At 51.3% G+C, this 26,228-nt stretch overlaps 13 protein-coding genes across 13 annotated transcripts; 6 read left to right on the top strand and 7 right to left on the bottom strand.

Moving 5' to 3' along the window:
• Nucleotides 1-1,189: 1,189 nt before the first annotated feature.
• Nucleotides 1,190-1,776, top strand: PtrM4_033970 (uncharacterized protein; the record flags this gene model as incomplete). Its single annotated transcript, XM_001939222.1, has 3 exons — nucleotides 1,190-1,411; nucleotides 1,476-1,533; nucleotides 1,592-1,776. 3 exons carry the CDS (start codon nucleotides 1,190-1,192, stop codon nucleotides 1,774-1,776), a joined length of 465 nt encoding a protein of 154 aa, XP_001939257.1.
• A 441-nt stretch (nucleotides 1,777-2,217) lies between these two features.
• Nucleotides 2,218-4,154, bottom strand: PtrM4_033980 (SpeB, Arginase-agmatinase-formimionoglutamate hydrolase, arginase family; the record flags this gene model as incomplete). The annotated part of the gene is made up of 10 exons (XM_066104065.1): nucleotides 2,218-2,360; nucleotides 2,393-2,488; nucleotides 2,610-2,878; nucleotides 2,940-2,961; nucleotides 3,009-3,032; nucleotides 3,082-3,232; nucleotides 3,288-3,329; nucleotides 3,382-3,446; nucleotides 3,730-3,826; nucleotides 3,906-4,154. 10 exons carry the CDS (start codon nucleotides 4,152-4,154, stop codon nucleotides 2,218-2,220), a joined length of 1,158 nt encoding a protein of 385 aa, XP_065966267.1.
• An 821-nt stretch (nucleotides 4,155-4,975) lies between these two features.
• PtrM4_033990 (DUF1295 domain containing protein) lies at nucleotides 4,976-6,156 on the bottom strand (the record flags this gene model as incomplete). The annotated part of the gene is made up of 2 exons (XM_001939224.1): nucleotides 4,976-5,300; nucleotides 5,348-6,156. The coding sequence occupies 2 exons, from the start codon at nucleotides 6,154-6,156 to the stop codon at nucleotides 4,976-4,978; spliced, it is 1,134 nt and encodes a 377-aa protein (XP_001939259.1).
• A 460-nt stretch (nucleotides 6,157-6,616) lies between these two features.
• PtrM4_034000 (putative endoribonuclease L-PSP family protein) lies at nucleotides 6,617-7,159 on the top strand (the record flags this gene model as incomplete). Its single annotated transcript, XM_001939225.2, has 2 exons — nucleotides 6,617-6,853; nucleotides 6,947-7,159. 2 exons carry the CDS (start codon nucleotides 6,617-6,619, stop codon nucleotides 7,157-7,159), a joined length of 450 nt encoding a protein of 149 aa, XP_001939260.1.
• Nucleotides 7,160-7,378: 219 nt separating this feature from the next.
• On the top strand, nucleotides 7,379-7,978 carry PtrM4_034010 (uncharacterized protein; the record flags this gene model as incomplete). The annotated part of the gene is made up of 1 exon (XM_001939226.1): nucleotides 7,379-7,978. One exon carries the CDS (start codon nucleotides 7,379-7,381, stop codon nucleotides 7,976-7,978), a length of 600 nt encoding a protein of 199 aa, XP_001939261.1.
• A 1,269-nt stretch (nucleotides 7,979-9,247) lies between these two features.
• Nucleotides 9,248-12,616, top strand: PtrM4_034020 (Abhydrolase-6 multi-domain protein; the record flags this gene model as incomplete). The annotated part of the gene is made up of 2 exons (XM_066104066.1): nucleotides 9,248-11,624; nucleotides 11,673-12,616. The coding sequence occupies 2 exons, from the start codon at nucleotides 9,248-9,250 to the stop codon at nucleotides 12,614-12,616; spliced, it is 3,321 nt and encodes a 1,106-aa protein (XP_065966268.1).
• Nucleotides 12,617-13,513: 897 nt separating this feature from the next.
• On the bottom strand, nucleotides 13,514-15,279 carry PtrM4_034030 (uncharacterized protein; the record flags this gene model as incomplete). The annotated part of the gene is made up of 3 exons (XM_001939228.2): nucleotides 13,514-13,623; nucleotides 13,691-15,057; nucleotides 15,113-15,279. The coding sequence occupies 3 exons, from the start codon at nucleotides 15,277-15,279 to the stop codon at nucleotides 13,514-13,516; spliced, it is 1,644 nt and encodes a 547-aa protein (XP_001939263.2).
• A 406-nt stretch (nucleotides 15,280-15,685) lies between these two features.
• On the top strand, nucleotides 15,686-17,217 carry PtrM4_034040 (CLP1, GTPase subunit pre cleavage complex; the record flags this gene model as incomplete). The annotated part of the gene is made up of 2 exons (XM_001939229.1): nucleotides 15,686-16,517; nucleotides 16,658-17,217. The coding sequence occupies 2 exons, from the start codon at nucleotides 15,686-15,688 to the stop codon at nucleotides 17,215-17,217; spliced, it is 1,392 nt and encodes a 463-aa protein (XP_001939264.1).
• A 385-nt stretch (nucleotides 17,218-17,602) lies between these two features.
• PtrM4_034050 (uncharacterized protein) lies at nucleotides 17,603-19,432 on the bottom strand (the record flags this gene model as incomplete). Its single annotated transcript, XM_001939230.1, has 1 exon — nucleotides 17,603-19,432. The coding sequence occupies one exon, from the start codon at nucleotides 19,430-19,432 to the stop codon at nucleotides 17,603-17,605; it is 1,830 nt and encodes a 609-aa protein (XP_001939265.1).
• A 913-nt stretch (nucleotides 19,433-20,345) lies between these two features.
• PtrM4_034060 (uncharacterized protein) lies at nucleotides 20,346-21,130 on the bottom strand (the record flags this gene model as incomplete). The annotated part of the gene is made up of 4 exons (XM_001939231.2): nucleotides 20,346-20,516; nucleotides 20,570-20,753; nucleotides 20,886-20,937; nucleotides 20,998-21,130. The coding sequence occupies 4 exons, from the start codon at nucleotides 21,128-21,130 to the stop codon at nucleotides 20,346-20,348; spliced, it is 540 nt and encodes a 179-aa protein (XP_001939266.1).
• Nucleotides 21,131-21,960: 830 nt separating this feature from the next.
• On the bottom strand, nucleotides 21,961-23,142 carry PtrM4_034070 (Tas, oxidoreductase (related to aryl-alcohol dehydrogenase); the record flags this gene model as incomplete). Its single annotated transcript, XM_066104067.1, has 3 exons — nucleotides 21,961-22,305; nucleotides 22,360-22,880; nucleotides 22,932-23,142. The coding sequence occupies 3 exons, from the start codon at nucleotides 23,140-23,142 to the stop codon at nucleotides 21,961-21,963; spliced, it is 1,077 nt and encodes a 358-aa protein (XP_065966269.1).
• A 745-nt stretch (nucleotides 23,143-23,887) lies between these two features.
• On the bottom strand, nucleotides 23,888-25,079 carry PtrM4_034080 (RplF, Ribosomal protein L6P-L9E; the record flags this gene model as incomplete). The annotated part of the gene is made up of 8 exons (XM_066104068.1): nucleotides 23,888-24,016; nucleotides 24,068-24,233; nucleotides 24,430-24,491; nucleotides 24,559-24,642; nucleotides 24,695-24,742; nucleotides 24,791-24,798; nucleotides 24,852-24,925; nucleotides 25,069-25,079. The coding sequence occupies 8 exons, from the start codon at nucleotides 25,077-25,079 to the stop codon at nucleotides 23,888-23,890; spliced, it is 582 nt and encodes a 193-aa protein (XP_065966270.1).
• A 356-nt stretch (nucleotides 25,080-25,435) lies between these two features.
• PtrM4_034090 (POP4, RNase P-RNase MRP subunit p29) lies at nucleotides 25,436-26,185 on the top strand (the record flags this gene model as incomplete). Its single annotated transcript, XM_001939233.1, has 2 exons — nucleotides 25,436-25,961; nucleotides 26,016-26,185. The coding sequence occupies 2 exons, from the start codon at nucleotides 25,436-25,438 to the stop codon at nucleotides 26,183-26,185; spliced, it is 696 nt and encodes a 231-aa protein (XP_001939268.1).
• Between the last annotated feature and the right edge of the window lie 43 nt (nucleotides 26,186-26,228).

Raw genomic sequence — 26,228 nt, forward strand, 5'->3', positions numbered from 1 at the left:
GTTGGTGGCATATAAAGATGGTGAGATCGCCTCGAGGTGCAATCCCTATACTTCCCCAGATCCCGTACACCAAAGTCCCGCTAGATATCCTGTCATAGGGTATATTCCCACGAGAATCATATACGGCGTACCACCACGATCACGCACCCTCAATGTATGTTGCTAGTGTGCAAACACAACAAGTAGACTAACGATTGTAGCGTCTAAACATATCCTTAATATCCGCCACCAAGTTTCAACCATGTGCGATTTCGAGATAATCCATTTTGGATGTGGTCACTCTAAGCGACGGCTCATCAAGTACTGTCATTTCGCACGCAACGACCCAGGCCACCAATGTTTCGGCGTTTGGCGAGTCCCAAGGGAGTGGTCAAATCCTACCGCAAGTTGCGAAGACTGTATGAGGGCAGCTGGATTGCCTTGTTAGCGGTTGATACAGGGCGCAGCCAGCTAAAGCCTTTATCTTGCTGGCCCAACGCCAACTTCGGAGCGATATTGAGTTGTGCGAGCAGGCCTCGCTAACACAAGACAAGGAGGTTAGCTTGTAAGGTAATATGTCTTGTCGAAGATGTAGATATGCCTCTCTCGGCATGCTTGGGTCTAGTGCCTTGACATATCTAGTTGGTTTGTGTTTCACCTCGCGGCAAGCTTCGATGTTGGCGCACCCTGTTTGGGAATCTGATGGGCGCTTGGAAACGGTGCATTCACTGTAACTATTTGTTCCTGTACGTAAATACCACGAAGTATTGAGTAACTATGCGAAACTGCCACGTGATTCATGCAATGTTGAAATTGGTCGGAATGAATGACTCAATTTGATTGCCTGCTCGGCGGGCGCGACGTGGTTCGGAATGCATTACTCGTATCTCGCATACGCAAGCATAGGAGCACCCGGGTGTCATAAAATACTTAACATACTTAACAGTAGGTGAGCGTGTCTGGCGACTAAAGGGACCTTTTTATACTAGTATATTGAGTATTTCATGACACGCAAGTGGGAGTGAAGATATTAGAGCGAGAAGCGGACAGCAAGTTGCCATAACGAATCCGAACTGTTTTGTAACTCGCCTAAAATGGGATGGCGTCTAGCCCCACTTCATGCCGAGGTCTTCATCGTGACTTCCCGTTGAAGCCTTGGGCAGCCACCCGACATCCCGCAACACAACACTCACCCGCTGAAAGTTTAACCATGTCTGACGCCACCGAACAACCAAAGAAAGAGAGGTTCGCGCCCAAAGAACCAGTCACGTTGAATCCGCCAAAAGATGATGTCATCGACCGTGCTTATCTGGCGAAGTGTGATGGTGCGCTCCCAAAGACTACGCACTTCTACATGCACTACCTAGGCCATCGTCCACTGATACTGCAAGCAGGCACGAATGAAGGCTACCCTACTCTAGTTGCTATCAAGGTACTTCATTCCTTCTGCTGTATGACGTTCCTATGCAGGCGCAGTCAAGTTGACCGTGACTCAGGGCGACGTATTTGATGTGAGCGGCAAAGAGACATACGCACCTGGGAAGGGCTATCACGGTTCGCTACTCCAGAACCCTCGGATCATCTACGGCGAGCAGCTGACCCACTTTAATAGTATTTGCGGGCAAAGAGCCCAACCGTGCGCTTGGTCTTTCCTCTCTGAAGCCAGAAGACTGCATATCGGACTACTCGGAGCTCACCGACAAGGAGAAGCAAGTCCTGAATGACTGGCATACATTTTTTAGCAAACGCTACAATGTCGTTGGCCGACTACAACCAACAGAAGGTGTGAATCTTTAAGTGCTACGAGTTTCCATGATTGGTCAGCACGTGCCGCAAAATCGGGCAGGGTGATCACATTTACGGAGGATAATCACACATCTTATAAGCCATCTGCAAAGATTCTTCACAGCTACATGTCTTTACTCAAATAGTAACGCTGACATTTCCACTCGATCTATCACCGTTCTACTTTGATATCACTGGAATCCCATTGTCGCTCGTACAGTTTTTACATCCATATTTATACATTCAGATAAGTTCTACAAAAAAATTTGGCCTGCGCAGTAGATGGAGTAGGCAACGCAGGCATGTAAGAGATGCGGCACGTGGCACAGGCACGATCCTCTAGTTCCTTCCCGGCCATGCCAATACTCTACTGCATGTCCCATTCGATCATGACCCCGCATTCAATCTCTGAAAGAGCGGCGTCAATCTGTACAACCATGTATAGTATGCCCGCTAAGCTGGTGCCTTCACCATGAGTCCGATAAGGGACAGGACGACCTCTGCAGCAGCCAAAACGGTGACCTCACCCGGATTGTCATAAACAGGGGCTACCTCAACTTTGTAGCGCAACTCAGTTAGCGTTGTGTTTCCCTTCTCTTGGAAGTATAAGGAGCCAAAATACACATACCGACATCTGCTCCAACGACATCCAATCCTTCGAGACCATCCAAAATGGAAAGTAGCTCTCGTGTACTCCAACCGCCGACTTCGGAGGTACCCGTGGCTAATCACTCCATTAGTTACACAATCATCCAAAGCCAGGGATTCAGGGTGGTGTTAGGGAAGCGGATATCACCGCGCCGTCACACGTCAATCCGCACGCGGACTGGCCTGTAGCCACTTACCAGGTGCGAACGCTGGATCAAGAACGTCTATATCCACACTAATATAGACCTTTGTGCCAGCCACACGGGACTTCAGTCTCTCAATCACTCCAGACACACCGAAACGGTCGATCTCTCTCGCCTTCAAAATCTCGAAACCGCATTTACGATCGTTTCGCAAATCGCCCTTCGGTCGTACCATTGGCGCTCGGATACCAGCGTGGATCGAAGTGTTACGGATCAAGCCTTCTTCGTGGGCAATATGCAGGAAAGTGCCGTGGTTTACACCACTGTTTCAGTTTTAGCAACTCGCCCGGTTCAGCAGTTCTGACACCCAATGTTAACACTTACGCGTAATGGGAGATACCTCCACCTGATAAATGTCAGCAATTGATCACCTACGCAAACGCGCAAGCATACCTAAAACTTCTGGGTCCCAAGTATCTGTTTTCGAATTAGCTGGATTCGATCATGGAAGGCTTTCCCAGCTTACCCAGATGGCTATCAAAGTGTATCACGCTCACAGGACCAAAATGCTGATGGACTGATCTCAAAGCAGATAACGTGGTGGTATGGTCACCACCTAGGGTAACGATCCTCGGCGTGGTATGCTGGCTCGAATTGGTACGTCTTGCCGATACAATCTTGATATGGAGAGTCAGAAAGATTGCAAATCGGGTGGATGATTGATACACTCACTTGATGGGCTTTGTCGAGCTGCTTGAGAGCTGCTGTGTTATCCTGACCGAGAAATCAGCCATGTCCAAATTTGAAGATATCGGAGTACCAGTACCAGCACAGTCAACGGAGCATCGCCACAGTCGATTATCTTGGCCCAATCAAGCAGCACGTTCTCTCCTGGACAGCATCAGTAAAGAACATCCGCATGCGTCACCATTGACCTCATGCTGTAGCCAAAGCAGTACCAGCGTGCGGTTGGTATCGAGTCCGTGTGTCAGCACCCAGTCATACAAACCTAGCCTCTCAAGCGCGCGTCTTCCCAGTCACTACTCGCTAGCTTCGCCGTGCGACTGAAGGCAGCTTGTATGTCACCGTTGTGTACCACATCCCCCGCCTTCCAAGGTCGTGCATGCGGGAGCCAAAGGAAACAACTGCGGTGAATACCGTAGCTTCAACGTACCTGTATAGATGTTCCACCCAGCCTCTGGTGCCATGCGCCTGGACCCCTGTCGTATCCCACTCGGTCCGAAACGCGCTCCTGGTCTTGCGGTAACGGCCTATTGACTGTCAACACAACGCTACGCACCCGATTGCAGTCATGGTGATCTCGCTTCTGCATAGTAACTTTGAACTTACGGTATCGAATGGCGCACCAAGGATCGCAATATCGAAGGGTTCCACTTCCTGACCTTGGGGCGCTAGACAATGTACATACTGCAAATTGGCATACGTCGTCAACCCCGCGAACTTTGCATGCGTGATATCCGGTTCCATAAACCCTTGGGGGATAATCTGCTGCGACGCGTACCCTGCAATGGGTGGGAACGTGATTTCGCGAGCGCGTGTCAAGGATACGAATAAAACGACCAAAGGTTTGAGCGCCATGGCGAAGAAACGAGGCTTGGGATGTGAAACTAGAGGAATAGACATAAAAGTTGTTGTGCCATGTCTATATCTTATATCATAGCTATCTTGGAGACCGAGTTGGTACGGTGTATGATGGTTCCGCTCTAGCCTTGAAACGGAAGGTCCACGCGACAAGTACCCCTCAATTGCAGCAACGGCTGATAAAATCTTACTCCATCGAGACGCGGAGTGCCGGAAGTGTTATCCGTCTAGATAGTGTACAATTGGCAGGATTAGGCTTCTTTCTTAGCATGATTTGAGCGAATGATACGTAATGTGCTACTATGGCAGCTTGGGGAACGAGACAAACAACGTCAGCTAGTCTACTATCCGGACTAGAAATACATCGGTATCCCATGAATTGGGATCTAGGTTTCATATTTCAAAGTGTTGATGAATTCTTACGCGTTCATGCTGTGAAACTCTCATATTTCTCACAGGCACGTACGTTGGTGCTTGGCTCGAAGCACCGGGAGATCATGTTCGTCATTGATTCGTGATAAGGCCTTGGGAATGTCAGAGATTTTGCTCGTCTCGTTCGAATCGTTGATGGGCCTAACTGTTTTAGGTAAACGTTTCATATCTTATACGTTTCAACGCATGGCGTGTTCAAAGAGTTAACCATTCCTTGGCGGAAATTTTGCACGGCGATCAAACACGTTCACATGATGTGGAGGCCTTTTGGTCAAGAAATACTGAAGCTGCGTTGACTAATTTGTATTTTACATACTTGTAAAGACATCATTAAACGCCCATTGTCCCGTGATATCCTCCCAGACACTGTCCCACAGCAATAGTGTTCAATGAAATGCTCTGAGCGTCTGCTCAACAGCAACACCCAGTCCACCTACCCCCAAGACAGTCCACAACCACTTGTTGCTTAGTTCATCCACGCTGGGCCAAAAGGCGTTCTTGTCAGCGCGGAACTTCTCCAGTTCGCGGAACTTGTCGGGATGAGACGCAGAGTATCTGCGCTCTTGGTGTTTCTCCTTCTCAGCGTCACCTCCAAAGAAACGGAGAAACGCGTAGTTTGCAGCGGGGCCGAGGAGTTCAATAGGGGCGAGCATATCGGAACCGTAAAGCATCACGATGAAGGAGATGTGGACGAGGGCGTCGCCAAGATAGCTGGATAGCGTTAGTAGTTGCTGCATGTATTGAAAGGGTATGCTTACTTAGGGTTGCGGACGATACTCCATACACCCTCACGCATGATGCCCTTGTTGCCTTCAGCCTTGTACTGGTCGAGCTGGTAGTCGGCTAGTGTTTCCATAGCTAGACCGGACGAGAACAGGCCCACGGCAAACATCTGGATGAAAGGGTGGTAGCCAGTCATAACAGCACCCTCATGACGGAAAGGCGCTGTAAAGGGAAGACTGATAAGCATCTGGAAGAAGGCCTCTGGGATGAAGACCTTGAACAGCGCGCTGTTCCAGAATCCTTCTTCCTCTTTGACCTCAGCGTATCGTGGGTCATCTTCGCCTCGCTGGATGGAGCGGCGGGCAATGCGATAGAAGAGGCGTCCTCCCCATAAAGTGACACCAGTGAGCATGACGCGTTCGTGCCAAGATAGGCGGGTGAAGGCTTGTGAAACGGTATAGCCAGCAGCGATGCGGCGTCCTACAGCAGACCACCATGCATTTACCACCTGACCGCTAGGCCAAAGCCAGTCCTTGGCTTCTACACGGTTGGTATATCGTGCAGCCCCATAGGCGAGAACTGCCAGACCAGAGTGCAGAGTGAGTGAAGGGACAAGGGTATCCTTCAAGATGCCAACATCGAACAGAGAAGCACTGTGAATATGCGTCTTCGAATGTGTCCTGTCAACGTACATGGTCGATGTCGCGCGGCTTGGTCCCGGAGCATGGCCACCAGAGCTGGGCTGCAGATAGAAGTCGTGTGGTTTCTGTTCTGCGACCTGGACGCGAACATCCGGAGGGCGCGTCGGATCGCTGGCCGATGAGCTGAACCAGCCAGACGCCATGATTATTGAAGAAATGTCTCACTCAAAGGTGATGTAGAAGACGTCGCGCAAACTGTCGCATGCAGCTTGTTTTATCCTCTTTCTCGTTCGAGCTTTCCCCGCATTCTAACGGAAGCAGGCGCATAACAGCCCACCTCTCATTCGTCCGGTTGTAGCTCAACATGTCTCAATCGATGAAGTCTTGTAGCGTGACATCTGATGACACACATGTACTTGGCCGCAATTTAGTATTTGTCGCGTCGGCGTCCCAGTCGGGCTGCGTGTGAAAGCCAGTGGTGATGTCAGCATGGCCCGTGCAGAAGTGGGATAGTACCCACATGTAATAACGGCAAGTGGACCCAACATACCCCTCCATGCCGAGATACGAACTCCTGAGGTATAAAGTGACCAACGTGTAAGACGATGGGCATAACTCGTGCATATCTCTGGCTTCGTTTCTGGTATCAATTAGACAATTAAAATGACGTCCAACAAACCAAATGGATTCAATCCACCTGACGTCCCACAGCCTCCACCAACCTACTCCCAGGTGTGCGTTACCCCCATACTGCCATCGTCAAAGCTTGTCACGCTTGCCGGACAAACAGGCCGTAAACTAGATGGCACAATTCCCTCTACCATCAAAGAGCAGGCCAGAGTCGCTTATGAAAGCATAAATAAATGTTTGGCAGCTGCCGGCGCAACACCACGGGACATTGTGCGTTTCCATTCCTATTATTATCTTTCGATGAAAAGAAACACGAACTGGACGTTGGGTGGTGACATGCCGCTGACTATAGCTGCCGTATAGATACACGTCCGGCATTACATCATGAGCGTAACAGGGCACGTAGAGGTAGATGCAGAGGACATCGTAGACCGGGGTTGGGGAGAACTATGGACAGAGTACATGGACCAGAGCGCTGGAGGGCACAGACCGTCTGATACTGTAGTTGGCGTTGCGTCTCTGGCGAAGAAGGACGTCCTGTACGAGTGCGAGGTGACAGTGATAGTCAATGGCTAGTGCCAGAAATTGGGATGGATGGCATAATATGAAGAGCTATAAATCGTTCTTAAAATCAAATGAAATATTCCGTATGCATACTATATTTTGAACCAGCAGTCTTGTATCTACATGCCTCGTGAGATCTATCCGGAGCTGGCCTTAGTCATGCATGACTCACCGTAAGTTGATGTTGATAAAAGGTAGATTGAAGAGTCACAGCCGAGTGTCATCTCAATCATGGCCGCCATCCTACCACCAACAGCAGCTACGATAGCACACCTGAAACAGGCCTACCATGCATACCGGCATACCAAAGATATAGATCGTAAAGGGGCCTTCTTCTCTCCACATTGCATGCAGATCTGTCGGCCTGAGCCTTCCTATGCGGCCGCTACTCGCCAAGAGATCGTGCAGTACCTCCGAGATGCACAGCAAGGAAACACACCGATCAAGGAGCGATCAAAGGCTTCTACCGAGGCATCGGACACCTTGAACAAAGACTCAAGTCTATACACTATTCGTCCCCTGGGTTCATCCGAATTCGATTTTGGCACCGACGAGATCACGAGAGCAATCGGCTTGACAATCCTGGAGCTCAAGCGGAAGGCCGTCCGCGAGGAATGGGTTGGCATGCGCGTCGATTTGTGGGATGAGGGAACGGAAAGCGACTTGTTGGTAAAAGTCCAGTACTGGTGGCGTTTCAAAGAACTCTCGGATGGCGAGCGGATCATGGATGAGAAGCAATCCATGGGATGGAGGCAGTGCTTGCACGATATCATGTACCTGGGCCCGAAGGATGGCAGTCAAGGCGCGGATATGCTTGAGGTCAATAAGTGAGATTGAATACATTGGGGAGATACAACACTGCAGCTTGCGAGTCGGACAACGGTGGGGAGAAGATGGCTGGCCATGCTTATGGAACTGCGCGCTCTTATCAGTCATGCTGCAAGTGCCAAGTCCCTCATCTATCGTTAATGTGCGGACGGTACACAATGCGGGCTTTCGGCTACACCTTTCCAGCAAATGCGGCGTGGTCATCTTGGAGTCTTATATTAAGCTTGTGTAGATCAGTAGAACAAGTCATTCTATGCATGCTTATACGTGCTGTTTAAATAGCCAGGCCAACCCTCGGGCAATTGTGTATATCAAATTTTAAAGCTGAGTGAGGTCTTCTTAGACGTACGATGAGCAAGGATGGCTCGGTTTCACAGTTCCATGGCCGGCCAATGGCGAGAGGATAACGGCTGCTCCCGGGTCATGGATGGAATTGCCCCGGGCGTGCGTAATTCTCCGAGAGAGAGCCCGTCAACAGTGCGCGCGGGTACACACACCCACAGCCACCGAGGTCCACGAGTTGTTCGTACGCCCACACGAATGCAAGGAAAGGGGGACCGTGAGAAGCAGACAAACAGCAGTTGGCGTGACTAACGCGCAGAGGATTTGGCGTCAACGGTGTGCATGAGCAAACACGAGTCGCGAGGCGGACAGGGCATGAAAACGGATAGCTGGCCGGGCGTGGGATGGGCAAAGTCGAAAATAGACGGGCCAAATGGGACCAGATAGGCAGGCGTTTGGCGAAAGCAAATAAACGAATGCAAGTCATGCGGCATTGAGAGTCGCTACCTACAGTAGGTAGCCAAAGTCCAAACCGCGGTTCGTGGTTAGTAGGGGACGCGGTGATATAGGGAGGGGTTTGAGTTCATATGGCGGCCTAACTAAGACTAGCGCATGGCCCCTGCCCATAGAAATCCACGGCATCAAGTTATCCCTGAGAGGGCTCCGGTCGTCTCGCGTCGCCCGATGTGTAATTTAACGCTCGCCGTGCCCATCTCCTTGGACGTCCTCGCAACAGTTTTGCTTGTTGTCGTCCTTTTGCTAACGTTTGGAGCGTGTCCTCACCATCTGGCGTCGCCGCCGTCTCTTTCTCCCTGGATTCTGGACCTCCATCTAGCCCGCGCAAGTTTCCGTACTGGGGCGCCTTGCATGCCGACCATGCACTGATCACCAAACCGGCAGCAATTAACACGCTGGTCCAGCTTTTCTGCAGTGACATCGATGGCGCACCAATCTGGGCTACCGTCGTCTCCTGCAGCTGACGCTGCAGCAATGGAACTCCATCAACCCTCTGGTTCCTTCCTCGCCGATGCCACTACCACGGCCCCGGCGAGCCAGTCTCTCAGGTCGCGACGGCGCGATTCTCTACCACTGACTGTGAAGACTGCGGAGGTCCGGTCAGCCAAGCGCACTCCAAACTATATACGCACCACAGCCGCCTCGCCCCAGGTCATCTCCTCCCTGATCGATCAGCTATCAGCCATTTCCATCCCCACGCGCAATCATTTCGAAAACCTGCTTGTGGGCTACGACGACCCCGTGCCCGCATCGACGTCGACCTCTGCCGCCCCCAGCGTACACGCGCATTCCGAGGGGAACTCGCTGAAGGGGCATGATGGGGCTGGCCAGGACTACGCAAACTACCACCAGTCGTTGAAAGACCAAAACGACCTCTACCCGGACGACGCATGCGAGCCGCCCGTCATCCGCACCTCCAAACCACCCTCGGGCAAATCCCCGCTTACTGCACCAAAGAAGCCGAGCAAAGCACATTCCCTCAGCAGCTACATCGGCCGAAGTGGCGGCAGCTCGTGCTCTCTGCACTCGACCCACTCCAACGCAAGCAGTTTTGGAAACATTAGCATCGAGGTCGGTGCGCCGTGCCGATTGTCCAGTAGCAGCAACAGATCGTCTGCGGAGAGCAAGAGGAGCTCAAAGGGTTACAAGAGCTTAATGTACATGAGCTCGCGCGAGCAGCTCAGGCAAAAGGAGACGGACCGGAAGCGTGTAACAGTACATCACCCCATCGACGACAGCGCGTCCATCGACTCCCCCAGGAAGGCTGCCTTCCAACTGTTTCCGTACGAAGACACAATCAAGGAAGAGCCTTACTCTGCCAAGGACGAGCCGCAGATCAAAGAGACTACTCTCGAGTCGCCCCGACACGTCCAGCGATTTTCTCACAGCCCACGGCGACTCCGTCTGAACTTGGTGGATGGTCCGCAGGGCGAAAGCCTCTCCGACAAGGGCCTGATTCCCGAACGCGGTTCATCCCTGAGGCATACGGGCAGTCCGACTCGCAAGGCCAAGAAGCGCCGGTCCGAGGAGAAGAATCGTCCCAAGTCCCGCAAGACCGACGCGGTACCCGAAGTGGAGGAGAATATGGATCCTGAGGCCCAGAGAAACAAGACCATCTTGGACGAGCTGGAGCAGGAAGAGAATGAGGTCGCTCAACGAATTCGCCAACTCAAGGAGCGGAAGATGCGGAGGGATGAGTTGGCCGGGAGGATGCCTGTTAACTCCGGCCTAGGGTCAACACCCGCCAGAGCGTCGCATGTTTCATCCTTCCCAAGTCCAGAGTCTTCCCCCACAACGACTGTATCAAGCGTGTCAGAAGATGAGCGAAGGGTGCAAGACCCCACCAAAGCGCACAAGGTGCTGGGAATATCGCACGAAACTGCCTTGGCGGAGAAGCTAATGCTTAGGCCACAAGACAAGCCTGCCGAAAGAGTGGAAAGTGACAGGCCCAGCCCTTCAGTGCTACCCCAACCACGCACTTCGCGCCAACCGCGGCCTCGAAGTTTAACACTAAACGACAGTAATGACCTTACCCCGCTTCCTCGTAACTACGCAATTGCGCTCCAAACCTTTGCCGAATCTGCGCTTTCGCCAGCTCTAGAGCCAAGTCGCTCAAGATCGCCTGGTCGTCCCTCGAGCACAACAACCAAGTCGAATAGCGACACTTCTGTACCCCAGCGCTGCAACTCACTGGCTGTCAGCGGCAGAACTGCACTCGGGCGGCGCGCAGTGACCAGTTCGGTCATCATGGAGGGCAAGCCACTTGGTCACAAGCATTCTTCTAGCGCATCCGAAGATGCAACAAACAACAGGTTATTACCGCCCTCACGTGCGGCCAGTGAGGAGCCCATCAGCCGACACCGCTCAATGCACGTATCACCGCCACCAGATTCCCATAGCATGCAACTTCAGCGCAAGCGCACAAGCGCGAAGAAGAGATGGTCGCATCCCGATCTGCCACAAAAAGCAGAGAAAAAACACAACGAGAGGGTGGATCGAAGGGAGCAGCAGTCCAGAGCGGCGGCAGTACAGAGCCCATCGCATCCCATTATTGAAGAAAGGCCTGCAAGCATGGATTCCATCGATGTAGAAGTGCATCAATATCTCGACTCGCCGCGCCTATCGCAGAAGATCCGGCATCCACAAACGGGAAGGCTCATCTCCTTCTCTGAAGTCGGCGACCCAGAGGGCTTTGCTGTCTTTGTCTGCGTCGGCATGGGGCTGACAAGATTTGTCATGGCCTTCTACGATCAACTCGCAGCCACACTAAAGCTGCGTCTAATCACACCGGAGCGCCCTGGTATTGGAGGTAGCCAACCTGATCCGAATGGCACTCCTCTTAGCTGGCCTGGTAAGCAAATTAACTCTATCCTGGTTATATTTTGACTAATCCGATCAGATGATGTCCTCGTGATTTGCCAAGCCTTGAAGATCACCAAGTTCTCTATGCTTGCGCATTCAGCTGGTGCTGTCTATGCGCTGGCGACATCGCTACGAATGCCACAGCATATTCGTGGTAGGGTACATCTGCTTGCACCTTGGATACCACCATCCCAAATGGCACCAATTGGTATCAGTCAGGATTCTCCTCCAACCCAACAGCTTCCGCGATCACAACGCTTTCTTCGCGCACTTCCTCCCTCTCTTCTCAAAGTGGCCAATTCAACTTTCCTCAGTGCCACAAGTGCTAGCCTTCAACGCACCGGGCCAAAAACATCCCCCAAAACAAGACGGAAGAGCATGGCGCCTTCGCCGGTTCAGCCAATCCAACCGCCAGTCCGTCCATCCGTGAAAGACTCACATCGACACTCGATGATGATGATGGATCAAGTGCTTCCCAACGCAAGCACGCTGACCTTGGCTAATGCCACAGAGCCAAACCACGACGAAGCACAGCGCATGCAAGAGATGAGCGGTCTAGCCGAACGTCAACGTGCTTTTGATGAACGCCTTACCTTTGCAATCTGGGACCGCGCAACGGCAAACGCAAACCCCGCAACCGACCTTATCGTCTGCCTCGAAACCAAGCAGAGTATTGGTTTCCGCTACGAAGATATCAATCGTCCTGTTGTCATTCACCATGGATCCAAGGACTCGCGTGTCCCCGTCGACAATGTTCGGTGGTTGGGCAAGCTGATGCGCAAATGTGAAGTACGCATTTTGGAGGGCGAGCAACATGGACTAATGGCCAGCGCGCAAGTCATGGGCAATGTGCTCACGGAGATGGCAGGCGATTGGGAAGATTGGGCGAACATGGTACAGAAGGGCCACGACGAGCATCGGTCTGTTTCAAGGAGGAGGACGACAGAGAGGTTGAAGAGTCAAATCAGTTTCTCTAGCTGATCTAGATATCCGCGTCTCTCGGGCCTGACAGTCAAACCGGACTGCACACTTACTGCTACCTCTGGATTGGACCTACGTCGAGCCAGAAAGAAGCTTTGGTCTTTTCCATGGATGACTTGGCTATTGGGCCATCTTTTCTGCGACGACTTGTTTTTTCCTTCTTTCCTTGTCTTGTTTTGCCATTTGGGACGAACCACCGATACCCCCTCTGAAATCCTATCTCGTAGCTATCATCCTCCGAGTTTTCTTCTTGTCTATTGTCTCATATCTCGCGTTTTGTTTACACTCCGCATGCTCCCCTTTTCGCACTTTTATATACCCCTGACTAGAGCGATTTCGGGCGACTACATGACGACGTTTGCTTTTTTCTTTTCATCTTCCGGTTGCTCTACTTGTTTAGTTCTCGATGCATATATATATTTATTTATAATAAGTGAAGAGGGGTGGCGGCGGCAATCTGTGCACGCGCGCCCGTTGAAAAAGAATAAGAAATCTGTTATTGGGCCCACAGCTGGTAGGGTCTCTGCCAGCTTTTAGTCCAGACCCCCTTCTTTTGTCCCGTGTCATACATGTAGAATTTGGGTGTGTAGTTGGAATGGGTGGAAAGTTAGATAAGGAAAGAACTTTAATTTACGATTTGGCCCTGATCGTTGGAGAGTGTTAAGTGGTGTTTTCCAATGTGAAGGGAGATATGCTTGTGTCATGAGTGCGTGCGATGATCGTAGTCGGCGCGTTGCATGTATGTTCAACAATTTTGTGAGAAGAAAACGGTATACACACTAGGATATCTACAATATGATGTCGAAACAGGATTTTGGTCGCTTTCTTATACCGTTGCTGCCCATACTACTTAATGAAATCACTGTCAATCATATATTGGTACGGTTTCGACACCTTTCACAAAGTATACGCTTCACCGTCGGCCCCAAATAGCAAATGCGGCTTCCTCTGCGCAAGATCAAGGATAGTTTGTGCAAAGACGGAGTTTGCCCACGCAAACCAGCTGCCTATTCACCAAATATCATCAGTATCTGACCCTGCCACTCAGGAAGTGTTATCTGCAGGAAGACTTACGTGAATACGTCTTCGAATTGTTCACATTCACACTCTCGTGAATCAGCCCATTGTGACTAACACTCTTAACCTGATGCAAGCATTCCATAATCTCTTCATCGTCATCGCTTGTCATGGCCTGCACGAGGATACTCATGGGCCAGGCGTTGCGCAAGCCTACATGCGGGCCGCCGATGCCGTGCAAGTCGCTGCCAGTGAGGTAGTACGGGTTCCCGTTCTTCTCTAGAACCATCTTGCGGGTGTTCTTGTAAATCTTGTCATTCACGTCGCAGAAACCGAGCAGCGGGAGTGCAAGAAGCGAAGGCAGGTTGGCATCGTCCATGAGGATGTGTGAGCCATAGCCGTCGACCTCGAAAGCGAAGACCTCTCCGTATTTCTTGTGCGTTACGACGCCATGTTCCCAAACGCCTTTTGCGATTTTCTCGCCCCATTTGAGAACTGTGGCAGCGATGGTTTTCTTGCCGGCTTTGTTGAGGAGGGCGGCAGTGCGCTTGAGTTCCACGGCGATCATGGCGTTGGCGGGGATGAAGAAGCCTAGAATTGTGGCATCGTCGCTGGGGCGGAAGGCGCTGCGGACCAGATTCGTGCCGCCGTTCAGGGGATTGCCCAGGCCATTGAGGCTGAGGGTTTCCGTACCGATATTGGTCTTGCGCTGCCATGTATACTCGTTGCCCTGGTAAGCTCCGGTTTTCTCGTCAAAGGTAGGTTTCGATTGCTCTGTCAAAACGTTGAGTAGGGTGTCTAATGCGAGCATCCAGCGTTCATTGATGAACTCTGTAGAGTCAGTGTGGTTGTGGAACTGATTTGACAATGAAAGAAAGTGGGCGAGAGAGTCGAGCTCGTATTTACACTCGAACACAAATGATTGCTCGTAGTCTGGGGAGACGGTATCCCCATCGCCCTGGAACGTCGGGCTCAGGCCACTTGGGGGAGGCGGCTGGAAGGCGTTGCAGTAGGGAGATCCAATAACATACTCGGCTTGTGTATTGATAGCTCCGAGAATCAGCTGGTGTATCTCCTTGTCTTTCTTGGCCAGGAGTTGGTACTGTGCTAGTTGGTTTGTCGAGTCGCGCAGCCACTCGGCATTGATATCTCCTGTGACGATGAAGCTCTGCGCGCCCTTCCATGCATGCGGATCCCATGAGCGCTGCGACGTCTTGTGCTTGACGGTCCCGTCGACGTGCCACCGTACGGTCGTATCGAGGGTGTTTGGGAACGCGTTTTCAAAGAGGCGGGCGAGATCCTTGTCAACGATCTTCTTGTTCATGTCGTCGATGACTTTCTCGACAAGAGGTGATTCGAAGGTTCGGCAGTACTTTGAGGGCCTTTGGAAAGGGAGCGCGAGAGGTCCTTCGCTATATGGTGGACTAACATGTGTTCAGTAATTCGTGATTAAAGGATTCGTAGACAAGTCCGACGTACTGTGGTCGCATGGCATAGTTCTTGTAGTCTGGACATGCTGCCTTGTACTTGAGGGGGTCAATACCCGCATTGAGAGGTTCTTGTTCCCTAACATTGTTCAGACCAGCAGAGACATATGGAAGAGTGAACAAAGTGCCTAGAGACAGCGATGCTAACGATGATCTCATGGCGCGTGAGGTTGAAGTGCTCGTGAGGGACTATCGTGCGACGATGCTAGAGAGCACGAGGGAAAAAGAACAGGTTCGACACGTAGGAATAGACTTCCACGCGGATACGATCTTCATTCACTTGGCTTGCAGGTGAAATTAGATCGCTCGTGTTGCTTGTGTCAGATGAGGTGGCTCTCCATGGGGACACCCCCGCCAATGGGAGAGCGGCAAGTCCGCATGGTTCGTGCGCCAGCTTTCGCAGCTCCCTAGTTAGTCGCAGTACAAAGCAGCCTTCCGTTCACATGCACTACGTCCAATCTATAGCAGTATACCAGCTCTCTGGACACAACTTCAACTCTCGCTTCAAATCGTATATATTCAAACTATATAGAGTAAAAGCTGATCTCGGAAGGAAAACTCAAACATGATATCATTACCAGGCCTCAACCTATCGTCGCAGTCTGTCGACCCTCACAATACGCCCACCTCGACCGCCACACGAACACAAGAACTTGCGGCAAATACGGAATATCGCTTCGAAGTCGCCTTCTCGCATACCCTCACTATCAAACTGCAGTCAGGCACTGCAGAGTTCTTTGGCACAGAACTTGCGCCCTCAACGACATACACGTTTCAAGGGACAAAGGGCGCCATTTTCACATGGCATGGTTGCAAGCTCGACATTGGCGGGCAAGCCGAGGGAGAATATGTTGCTGAGGAGACGCCTATGATGAGTGCTGCGAACCTCCACTTCGCGCTGGAAAACCTGCGCGACAAGAGCGTTGCAAGTGGCAGCGTAGAGATGGGACCCAGAATACTGGTCGTAGGGCCGGAGAACTCTGGCAAGACGTCACTCGTCAAGATTCTCACATCATACGCGGTCAAGATGGACAGGCAGCCAATGGTTGTCAACCTGGACCCTCGCCAGGGCATGCTCAGTGTACCCGGGTCCTTTTCAGCCGCAGCATTCTCGTCCATTGTAGACATCGAAGAGGGCTGGGGCAGCAGTCCAATCTCAGGACCCAGCCCTATTCCAGTGAAGATGCCATTGGTATACCACTATGGTTTGAAAGACCCGGAGGAAGGCAGAGTATTCAAGCCGTTGGTCACACGCATGGCACTCGCGGTAACTAGTAGACTGGAAGAGGACAAGTTGAGCAAGCAAGCTGGCTTCATCATTGATAGCCCAGGCGCCATCAGTCAAGGGAGGAATGGTGTCTACGACAACATAGAACATATTGTTTCTGAGTTCTCTGGTGCGTGTGATGTGTTCATATATTCTTTTGCCTGATATTCCCACGCTTTCATCCACTTCCCATGCCTTCGCCCAATGTCCCCCATCACTCAAGAAGGTACGCATGGATATTCCAGAACGTTCGACTGACATTGTCCCCAGTAAACGTCCTCGTCACCATAGGCTCCGAACGCCTGTACTCGGACCTCTCTCGCAAGTTTACCTCCCGCCCCGGCAGCGACCCCTCCGAAGCCGTTTCCGTTATCCGCATCGATAAATCTGGCGGCTGCGTCGACCGAAGTGAGGAATACATGAAGACTCTGCGTCACGCCCAAATCAGAGAATACTTCTTTGGCAAAGGCGACGAGACACTTGCGCCCAGCAGCCAAAACGCAGATACTGCCGACCTCAACATCTTTCGCGTTTCAGACGGCCATGGAATTATTGTCGACGACTACGGCGTTACACAGGAGCGACAGGTGTTTGATAAGGTCGCACCGACAGAGAGTATGGAGAACCATATCCTCGCTGTCACAACAGCCAGTCCGAATGATTCGCAGACTGTCATCAGGGACAGCAGTATTAGGGGATACATCTATGTCGCTGATGTTGACGATGCCAAGAAGAAGGTGAAGCTCCTGAGTCCTCTGCCAGGACAAACACCTGGGAACGCCATGATCTTGGGGAGTTGGCCAGAGGCTGTCGAGGGTCTGGTGGGATAGTGATATAGGCAGCGTAGGACTGGCTGCAGAGATTTCTGGAAGAGTTTGGACCGAAGGGCTTGTGGAGAAGTATGGAGAATAGGAAGAGGATGATTGATTCCAAGAGACAGGGTTATGTTCCAACAGGTGGTGAGCGGTGTGCTATACTATCCAAGGTGAATATGTGACAAGGCACCTATGGCTGGCAATATGAATTTATTGCTACCTAATTAGAAAATGTGCAAGACTGGCTAAGCTGGGCGTTTCTTCCACCTGGACATCATGGAATACTTGACAGTGTGGTTAAGCGCCTAATAGGCGTGTCTGGCGACTACAGTGGCCTTCTTACACTAGTATGTCAAGTATTTATGACACCCTGGTGCTACAGGTTGGAAGAATCGTGGAATCAATCATCCCACTTGAGCATTCCCTCCCTCCCACGAACCTCAGTCATTCTTTCTCTCATCGTCCAATCCCGATCATGCACTTTCCACCCAACATGTTTCTTAAACGAGTTGGGCTCGTCCTCAGCTACAGCAGCGTCTAAAAATGGGCACTCTGCGTCCCCATATAAAAACGCATCCACTTCCTCATCGATTAGTTGTGAGAAACGCACAGCAGTGCCGAACAAATCTTCGATTTCCTCCAATGGGATCGGCTCGGCAATGGTGTAATGCGGCTTGGTACCCTGCATGGAAGTCGCGTAGTACTCTTTCAAATGTTGGAAGAGATGGGCCCAGTGCACGGCTTCACCGCCAGCATGAGTCACATGATACAAAGTGATGTGCTGCACGTTCTCCAGCGCAATGAGGAATTCGTAGAACTCATCGACTGACATGGCAAGATTTCGCAGGGTCAGAGTCTTCAGATTCGCCTTGCCCAGGTCGTCGATGAGGGGTGCTATTGCGTGGTTGACACGCATGTCCCGCATGTCCAAGTCGAGGTGCTCAAGATCTTTCAGCTCCGCAAGTAGACCCTGGATGATGATGTTCGGTTGGCCATGTTCACTGCGTGTTGCGTGGGTGCAATAACAGGGTATAAATGACAGTCGAAGGCGCTTGAGTGGCATGCGTCGGAACATGAGCGTCGTGTCGTTGAAGAAAGCTAATCTGCGGTCAAACACATGCTCCGGTATACCGGTTTGCGCGTTTTCAGAGTCGATGACGAATTCCTCGATGCTGGGAACCTCCATAGATAGTAGAGCGGACAGGATGATTGTATAACCTCTGCATACTGATTGATCGGGTTGAGGTGGTCCGTAGGAACCTGAATGCATTCTCACCGGCCCTGGGTGGTCACGGTCAGAGAAGACGAGTGGTTTGCGGAAGCCCGGGGGCAGCGAACGATGGAATGGCGTATTGTATCGAGGCCGCTCATTCCACAACCACCACGCTTCGCTCGTAAGTGTGATTCGTTTGACTTTGGGGAAGCCAGCGAGCGCCCGGTGCAGGGTTTCTGAATCCAGATTCTGTTGTACAATTTCTTGCTCTTGGTCATACAGGCTTTGATAGACCAGATAACTATCTTCGATGCTCATCATTATCGCATTTCTAGCAAGCACATCTCTCGCGAAATCATCCTCATACCGTAGAAGAATCTCCTTGACGTTGTCGGTGAGGTATCCGTCTCCATTTTGGTACATGCCTTCCTCCTCCAGCAAACGGGCTTGAGGGCTGTCATTGCCGTAAATCTCAATCGCCTCGTCTAATCGATCGGCAATGGCTGATCTAGTATCTCTTTCATTGGAAACTATCGCCTTGTGGAAGCTCTCGAGCGTGGGGTATTCTTCGAGTCGCGTACCATCGAAGACAATCTCATGGACGCGACCCTTGTACCTAGGATGAGCCAGAATTGTATGCAGATAGGCCAGATTAGCTCGATTTGGTGAAATGAAGACACGGTCGATCCTAAGATAGACACTGTCGGCTAGACGCTTGCTTGCGAGTCGCAGTCGCTTGATGTCTAGCTTTGATATGTATTCGCACACAATCTCGAGGAGTTCCGATGGCAGGTCCAGGATGGTTTTCTTGTTCTCAGCCGGACGTCCATCGGTGTTCCCAAAAGCCTCTGGAAACTCGGCACCAAACAGGTTTTCCATGAAACTTATGGATGGCACATTGTTGGCAGTAACGGCAGAGACTGCTGATATTCGGCGCTTTGTGACACCCGATCGGATGGTCAAGCTAGGCTTGCGACGATGAGACTTGGCAGGTCGTATCTGGAGGTTTTGGAACATTATGCGTATATTATGATGACAATTGGTTCGGCAACAGTCTTATCTTGATGCTTGACGTCAAGGTGTTGCGGTAGTACTGTGAAGAGGCGGAGATGTCGGGGTTTGCTAGCTATAGTAACATGTACGTATGGCGTGACAGCATGTGTAGAGTCATATAGGGATGAGTCAGATTGTGAAAGAGTTGATCTGAAGATGGATAGAAGAAAAGATAAGCTTGCGACATGCCAAAATACGGTGTCGAAGGGTAAAGGGCATGCTAAGGGTGGTGAAACGCAAGCGTTTGCAGCGCTACCAATGCGAAGCTATAGGCTACCCCATCCGCGAGCTGCAGAGCTATCATCATAGGCTTTGGGTCACATTACACGTGCAACGAGCTAAGGCTCAAACAGGTCGATACCGAAGACATGAATTTTGGCACGCACATTGGTCAATTAGTGGGCAATTCAGGCAGCGGATGCCCACAACGTGCCCTTCGCTTACAGTAGGGGCGTCGCAGTGGGGCCCGCCCCAGTTCACGTCTGAAGCTTTCAACGACATCACGACAAGCACCACAGAAAAGTATCACGATAAGCAGCTCTTCTTATTACCTCAGGCGCTTTCCAGCAACCCGAAATGTTACCTAAGAGCCTACATAAGCTAGTGCTGCCTTGTGTCTAGCAAGCACTTCGCGAACGGTTCCACGACGCATATCTACCTGGCGACGACAACGGCCAACAGATCACCTACTTGTACAAGTATGTGGTGTGCCAGCTATGCCATTGCAGCAGAAGCGCTCGCTCTTCCCATATCGATACGAAGATTGACCAGCACTCGAGTGCATATCCATACCCCGCACAAACCTATGCCGAAGCATGGAAGTATGACAGAGGCTGTGTGTAGAAGTCGAAGTTTGGGAAGGGGGCGAGTTCTTCATTTAGGAACCCTCCTCGCCCTCGGCCTTCTTGCTCTTCTTCTTCTTGCCACCGGAGCCGAACGAGTTGGGCGCGGTTGGTACGGCCGACTGGTGAACAATGAAGCGAGTGTAGCACTCCTCGGGGTCCCACTCAAAGCCCATTAGGTAAGGCTTCTCGAACTCATCGTCTGCCTGCGCCAGTTGTCAATAAGGCTTGCATGCAAGATCCGGTCGAGGATACTTACACGCTTCTTGAACTGCTTGTGGATAGCGTCTAATGCGTCTTTGATGGTAACGCCCTTCATGTTCCGTGCGGTGACTTCTAGGCCCAGCGGGAAGTGCAGGGCAATGGACTTGAGCTTAGGCTCGGTGAGTGGCAGCTTCAAGACAGCTGGGTCCTCGACAGTTGTGGGTGACTTGTTGAGCTTCCTGTGGCATAGTAAGCATCGCGTCTTATCAGTGCATTCCGCCGGAACCCTTCGGACTACGGTAGGCTTCACGGCGATGACTTGTCATGTTGCAGGACGTTGCCGTATCAGCAATAAGAGAGTCTTCACCTACCAGTTGAGCTTCTGTGTCTCGATTGAGATCTCAATCTTCTTGCCCTCCTTCTCTGTTATCTGTTAGTCCGGCCTACCCCTCACATGCATCATGGACATGACGGAACACTTACCTAGGTCTTCGATGCGGTAGACATCAGCAGCCATAGAGCTGACTCTGCGGTGGCCCTTCTTGGCGGCGCCATCCTTGTGCTCTTCGGTGAGCGAGTCGACCTTCTGGAGCGTGTTTTCTGTCTCTGCGGCCATTGTATTGGAGAGCAGTTGTAGTTCAGTTGCTACTGAGGAGAGGAAAGTATGATGAAAGAGCTAGGAAGCTGTATAGTGATTGCTTGATGCTGCGGCTGGTGAAGGACTATCAGGCACAGTGGGATGAGGGAGGAAGAACAAGAAGGGAGGGAGGGCGCAGCTTATGAGGGGTTTCGTCTGTCGCCGGCACGCACAGGAGTCGGTCACTTGATTGATCACCACATATGATCCAATCCCGGCGTGAGACATGAATGGACGGGCCAATGCGGGGAAGGGGAGCATCGCCCAGAATGCGGGGAAGGAGGGAACAAACGCCAACGACCAAAGCGTGTCAACAGTAAACTTTGGCATCACAATAACATCAAACTTGAGTTAAAATTAGCAATTGAGCCGCATTTTTCGCCTCAACATCACTTGCAACTTTTCTGCTCGCTGTGTGGTCTTGTCGGAGCTCATCGGAGCTCAAACATGGTGGTGAGATACATCACGCGACCTACGTCATTGGCCGGCGACTTAACAAAGCCACTCATCGACGCGCATCGAAGCGCATCGTTTCAGCGCCGGACTCTCGTACGGACCGAGAGCGCCGGCCCACTTGGTCGTTACAGGGAGCTATGGTCCACGCGGAGGTGCATGGCAGCGTACAATTGGATAGCTGAACGCTGCATGGTACCGCGATACATGATCCAACGGCGACATCAATGTTGTTAAACATTGACGAACAGAATCTTAGCTTAACACATGTCTGCTCATAGTCTGGCCGACAGTACTCAAACTTTGTTCATTTGCCAAGTGATAAAAAGCAAGCTCAGGATGATCGCGCCATCACTCTACGAATGACCCACAATCCTGACAGGCTCATACAGCTCCTCAAGATACTTGTCCTCCTCCTCACTCAACTCCTTACCTCTCGCACCAAGTGCTTCGTCCATCCTGTCGGTACTGGAGAACCCAATAATTGGACTTGCGATACGCTTGTTGATCCATGCCAGTGCAACGTGGCTCATCTTCCAATCATGCTTCTTTGCGATCTCCTCAACGCGTCCAATGATCTTCTTGTCACGTTCCGTGTTACCAGTAGACTGGTCGGCGGCCTGTTTCTCGCCCTCTGAACGCGTTGTGGAGCCAAACGCGGACGGTGGACGGGCAAGATGGCCTCGGCAGAGGGGTGCCCACTGAGAGTAAATTAGCATTGAGAACCGGCATGAATACCATACGAGGAAACTTACAGGTATAAGACCAACACCAGTATCGTTGCAGAAGCGGTTCATCTCACGCTCTTCCTCCCGATATAATAGGTTGTAATGGTTTTGCATACTGATGAACTTTGTCCAGCCATGTTTCTCTGCAGTAAACTGCAATTGGGCGAATTGTACTGCCCACATAGAGCTGGCACCAATGTAACGGACCTTGCCACTCTTGACCAAATCGTGCAGTGCCTCCATCGTCTCTTCCAATGGCGTATTGGGATCGAAACGGTGAATTTGCAAAAGGTCAATGTAGTCCATATCAAGACGTTTGAGTGATGCATTGACGGCATTGAAAATTGCCTGCCTCGATAGACCACCTTGATTGACGTAGTCTTTCAACTGAGGCATTTCCTTGTTGAACTTGATCGTGCGTATGCTGGGATCTTCGCCAACATACCCGAAGCATTTTGTGAGAATGACAAGCTTATCGCGCGGGAGGTTGTACTTTTTGATCGCTTTGCCCACGATTTCCTCGGAAACACCATTAGAGTAGACGTTGGCTTTAATAGTATTAGCAAGTTTTATAAACCACAGGAATTCTCTAGACCCACCAGTATCCCAAGTGGTGATTCCACGATCATACGCTGCCTTCAAAAGTGGCAGCGACTCTTCTTCTTCAATGACCCAAGGTTGCCATTTTGCACTTCCAATGCTCATAGCCCCCAGAATGGGAACCGAAACTTTCAAACCACTCTTGCCCAGGCGCTTGTACTCAGCCTTGGACTCTCCGAGGAGGCCCATGATATCTGTCTTGTCCGCCATAGTTTAGACTGTGAGTCAAGACGAATTAGTATATGGTGGGGCACTGATCTTCCAGTACAATGGTAAAAGGCAAGAAAACAGAATCGAGTTGCCGAAACGTTGGGTGGCTTTCTCTTCATATACCTGTAATGTCGGCAACTCCCCCGTGTCTACACCATGGCCACCTGCTTTCTAATCTGTGGGGACTATGGGCTGTGAAAAGCCGGGATTTGCGGCGATAGCTTCGTCATTAGGGCCGGTGGCTATGTTATCCGTACATACCACAAAGCCATGTGCGGGGTGTAGGCACGACGTGCCGCAATCCTACCTCATGACGACAGAACAAACCCGCGGAATATGACTTGCCTATTTGGGAGTGATCAGCCCTACATGGATATTAGTGGGATGGCACTCTGGGCGTTTACCACGCTATACACCGGGCGTATGGGATGATCAAGCACATGTCAACTGAGTATACTTGTTGGAAGTTAGGAGAAGCTCTTTCAGAGGTTACGAAAGTGTATCATCGACCAAGTTCCTCTCGTGGTACAAAAGCGAGTTCTGATCATCTATGATTCCCGGCAAGTATCAAACTTGTGGACTTTCCTTCACGTCACTCTTTGTGAATGCGCTTTTCCATCAAGTCATGGTGGTATTGTTTGAACATCGTTTTTGAGCGTAACCCCCCAGGCGCCAACCGCATGTGATGCAGAGAAGTTCATAGATGCTCATATGCCCGTAAAGAAACCCGACACCCCAAAACCGTTTACGCGTCCTCGACAATGTTGCCGCGCTCCGACACGTACAGACCGTCCAAGAACTTTCGGATATCCTTGTTGCGGACCTTGCAGATTTGCTGGATATCGGCGGCACCCTGGGAGACGTCCTCGAGCGACTGTACACATGTTAGCGTTGTGGAGTTTCGTGGTTGCAGCGCATTTCTTACGTTTCCGGAGAGCTCGAGTTGATCCTTCTGGTTCTTTGACGCCTCAACCTCAACACCGGGCCTCATGATGACCCTTCGTACGAGCTTCTCGCCAATGAAGTTCCTGATCTCAACCTCCCAGCAGCCGGTCTCCTTGTTCTTGTCTAGGTTGACGTTGATGGGGAAACTAGGCAATATGTTAGCTGTGCTCAGTTCCTGCAGAGAGCCTCCATCGCAATAACTCAATACAGCTTGTCCAGATTCCGGATGCCTCTCAATCAACCACCCAATCCTACCAATGGCAACAGAATGCTAGACAAGCCACATCAAACCAACGATGATCCTTGGCGACCCTGGAAACATATATGGATGGAGTGACATACTGGGCATATACGTAGCGCATCTTGTACTTGTAACCCTTGGTAACACCGACGATCAAGTTGTTCTGCTTCCAGTCAGCCCAGCCCTTGTATCCTGCCAGTATTGAGACTCATTCGGTGGGTGCGACGTACGATGAGGGTGCGGACGGTACGGAGAGTGGCGACGCTCTTGCGCGAGCCGTGGTGGAGCTCGATCTTGATGACATTCTTCTTGGGCTGTTCCAGTCTTAGCATATGCCTTGGATGTGTGTCGTGATTTCGAACGTACGTGTGTGAAGCTGACCGCCAAGTGGTTGAGAGCCTTGGAGAGCTTGCCCTGTGTTGTGTAAGAATTGGATCGTCGTAATCATCGCGGCTGTCTTACTCGGGGACCTGTGAATGCTATTAGTATCATGCTCACAGACCATTCGCGAGAGCGCACTTACCCTCAACAACGACAAATCGGTTCTTGATGGCGACCTTGACGCCCTCGGGGATCTCGAGCTCTTCCTCGGAGTGACTGTTGCACACTGGTCAGTATGCATTCCCGGATTCCATGTTTGCGATTGTTGGATTTGCTATGGAGGCGTCCATTGACCGTTTCGGGGGGTGAAAATTGTGTATTGCGGCGTTTCGAGAGCCAGAGGCAAAGGGAAGACGTACATGTACTTCATCTTGACGGTTGCTGCGGGTTAGCGGTGTTGTCGAGAAGCTGAGATCGATTTTGACGTTTCGATGGTCGCAATGTGTGCTGGAGGGATGGCGGAAAAACGATAGCCGAGCCACCGGCCTAACCCACTTTTGTCGCGCTAGTACCGGCCATTTCCTCGTCATATCAAACGTTTGGAGACGTCTGCATCACCGAATTTGCGGCCTGCAACGACAATGAACATAGTGTAAATACTTTACGACCACTATCAGCATGTCATAGCAACTTGCTAAGACAGGTCTTGTGTCTCTGAATTCACCGCCCAATCACACGGACAACAACTCACGTGCATCTCGACCAAATCTTGCTGTCACAGTCGCAATGGCCGACAACAATTCGCATATCGCCAAAACTCTGCTCCAGCGCGCTTTCTCTCCCTCAACTGCAGAATCGCACTTCCATGAGCGCGTCATAAAGCGACCCCTCCAAATCCGTGCTACGTCTCCTACACCCTCTGCACGCGCAGTTCGTCGCCGCGCCCTGAACGACCGCAAAGAAGTCAATCGCAAGCGCAGCAAGAACAAACCCCGTCCGCTCTCTGCTGCCAAACAACGTGCGCTGTCTCTCAACGAAATTCCTAAAGAACAGCAGAATTATGCCATATATGAAGGGCTACATAGACTGTGGGTTGGGTATATGAGGGAGGTCTTGGGCCTGAACGATGCAGCCAGGAATGCATTGATCACACCTAACGCAAGCGGGCAAAACTTGGCGACAGCTGATATGCATGGTGCGCTCGTGAGCGTCGTGCGGAGCCGGTGTGTGAGTCGTGTCGGACTTGAGGGCATCATAGTCCGCGATACTAGATTCACGTTTGAGGTCATTACGAAACACAACGTGGTAAAAGGTAAGCTTAAGACGTAGGCATACGGTAAGTGGTAAGTATGACTAACAACTGTAGCAATTCCCAAGGAGCACACAATCTTCCGCTTTGAGGTGCCCCTTCCTGACTCAGAGGGAGACACGCCCAAAAAGCCACTCGTCCTTGAACTAAACGGCGAGCAGTTTCAGACTCGAGCGGCCGATCGTTCAAATAGAAAGTTTCGGATGCACTACCAGCCCGATATATGAACCTACCCGGGTGTCATAAAATACTTGACATACCAGTATACAA

Source organism: Pyrenophora tritici-repentis, chromosome 1 (assembly GCF_003171515.1).
Source record: "Pyrenophora tritici-repentis strain M4 chromosome 1, whole genome shotgun sequence".
Lineage (NCBI taxonomy): Eukaryota > Fungi > Ascomycota > Dothideomycetes > Pleosporales > Pleosporaceae > Pyrenophora > Pyrenophora tritici-repentis.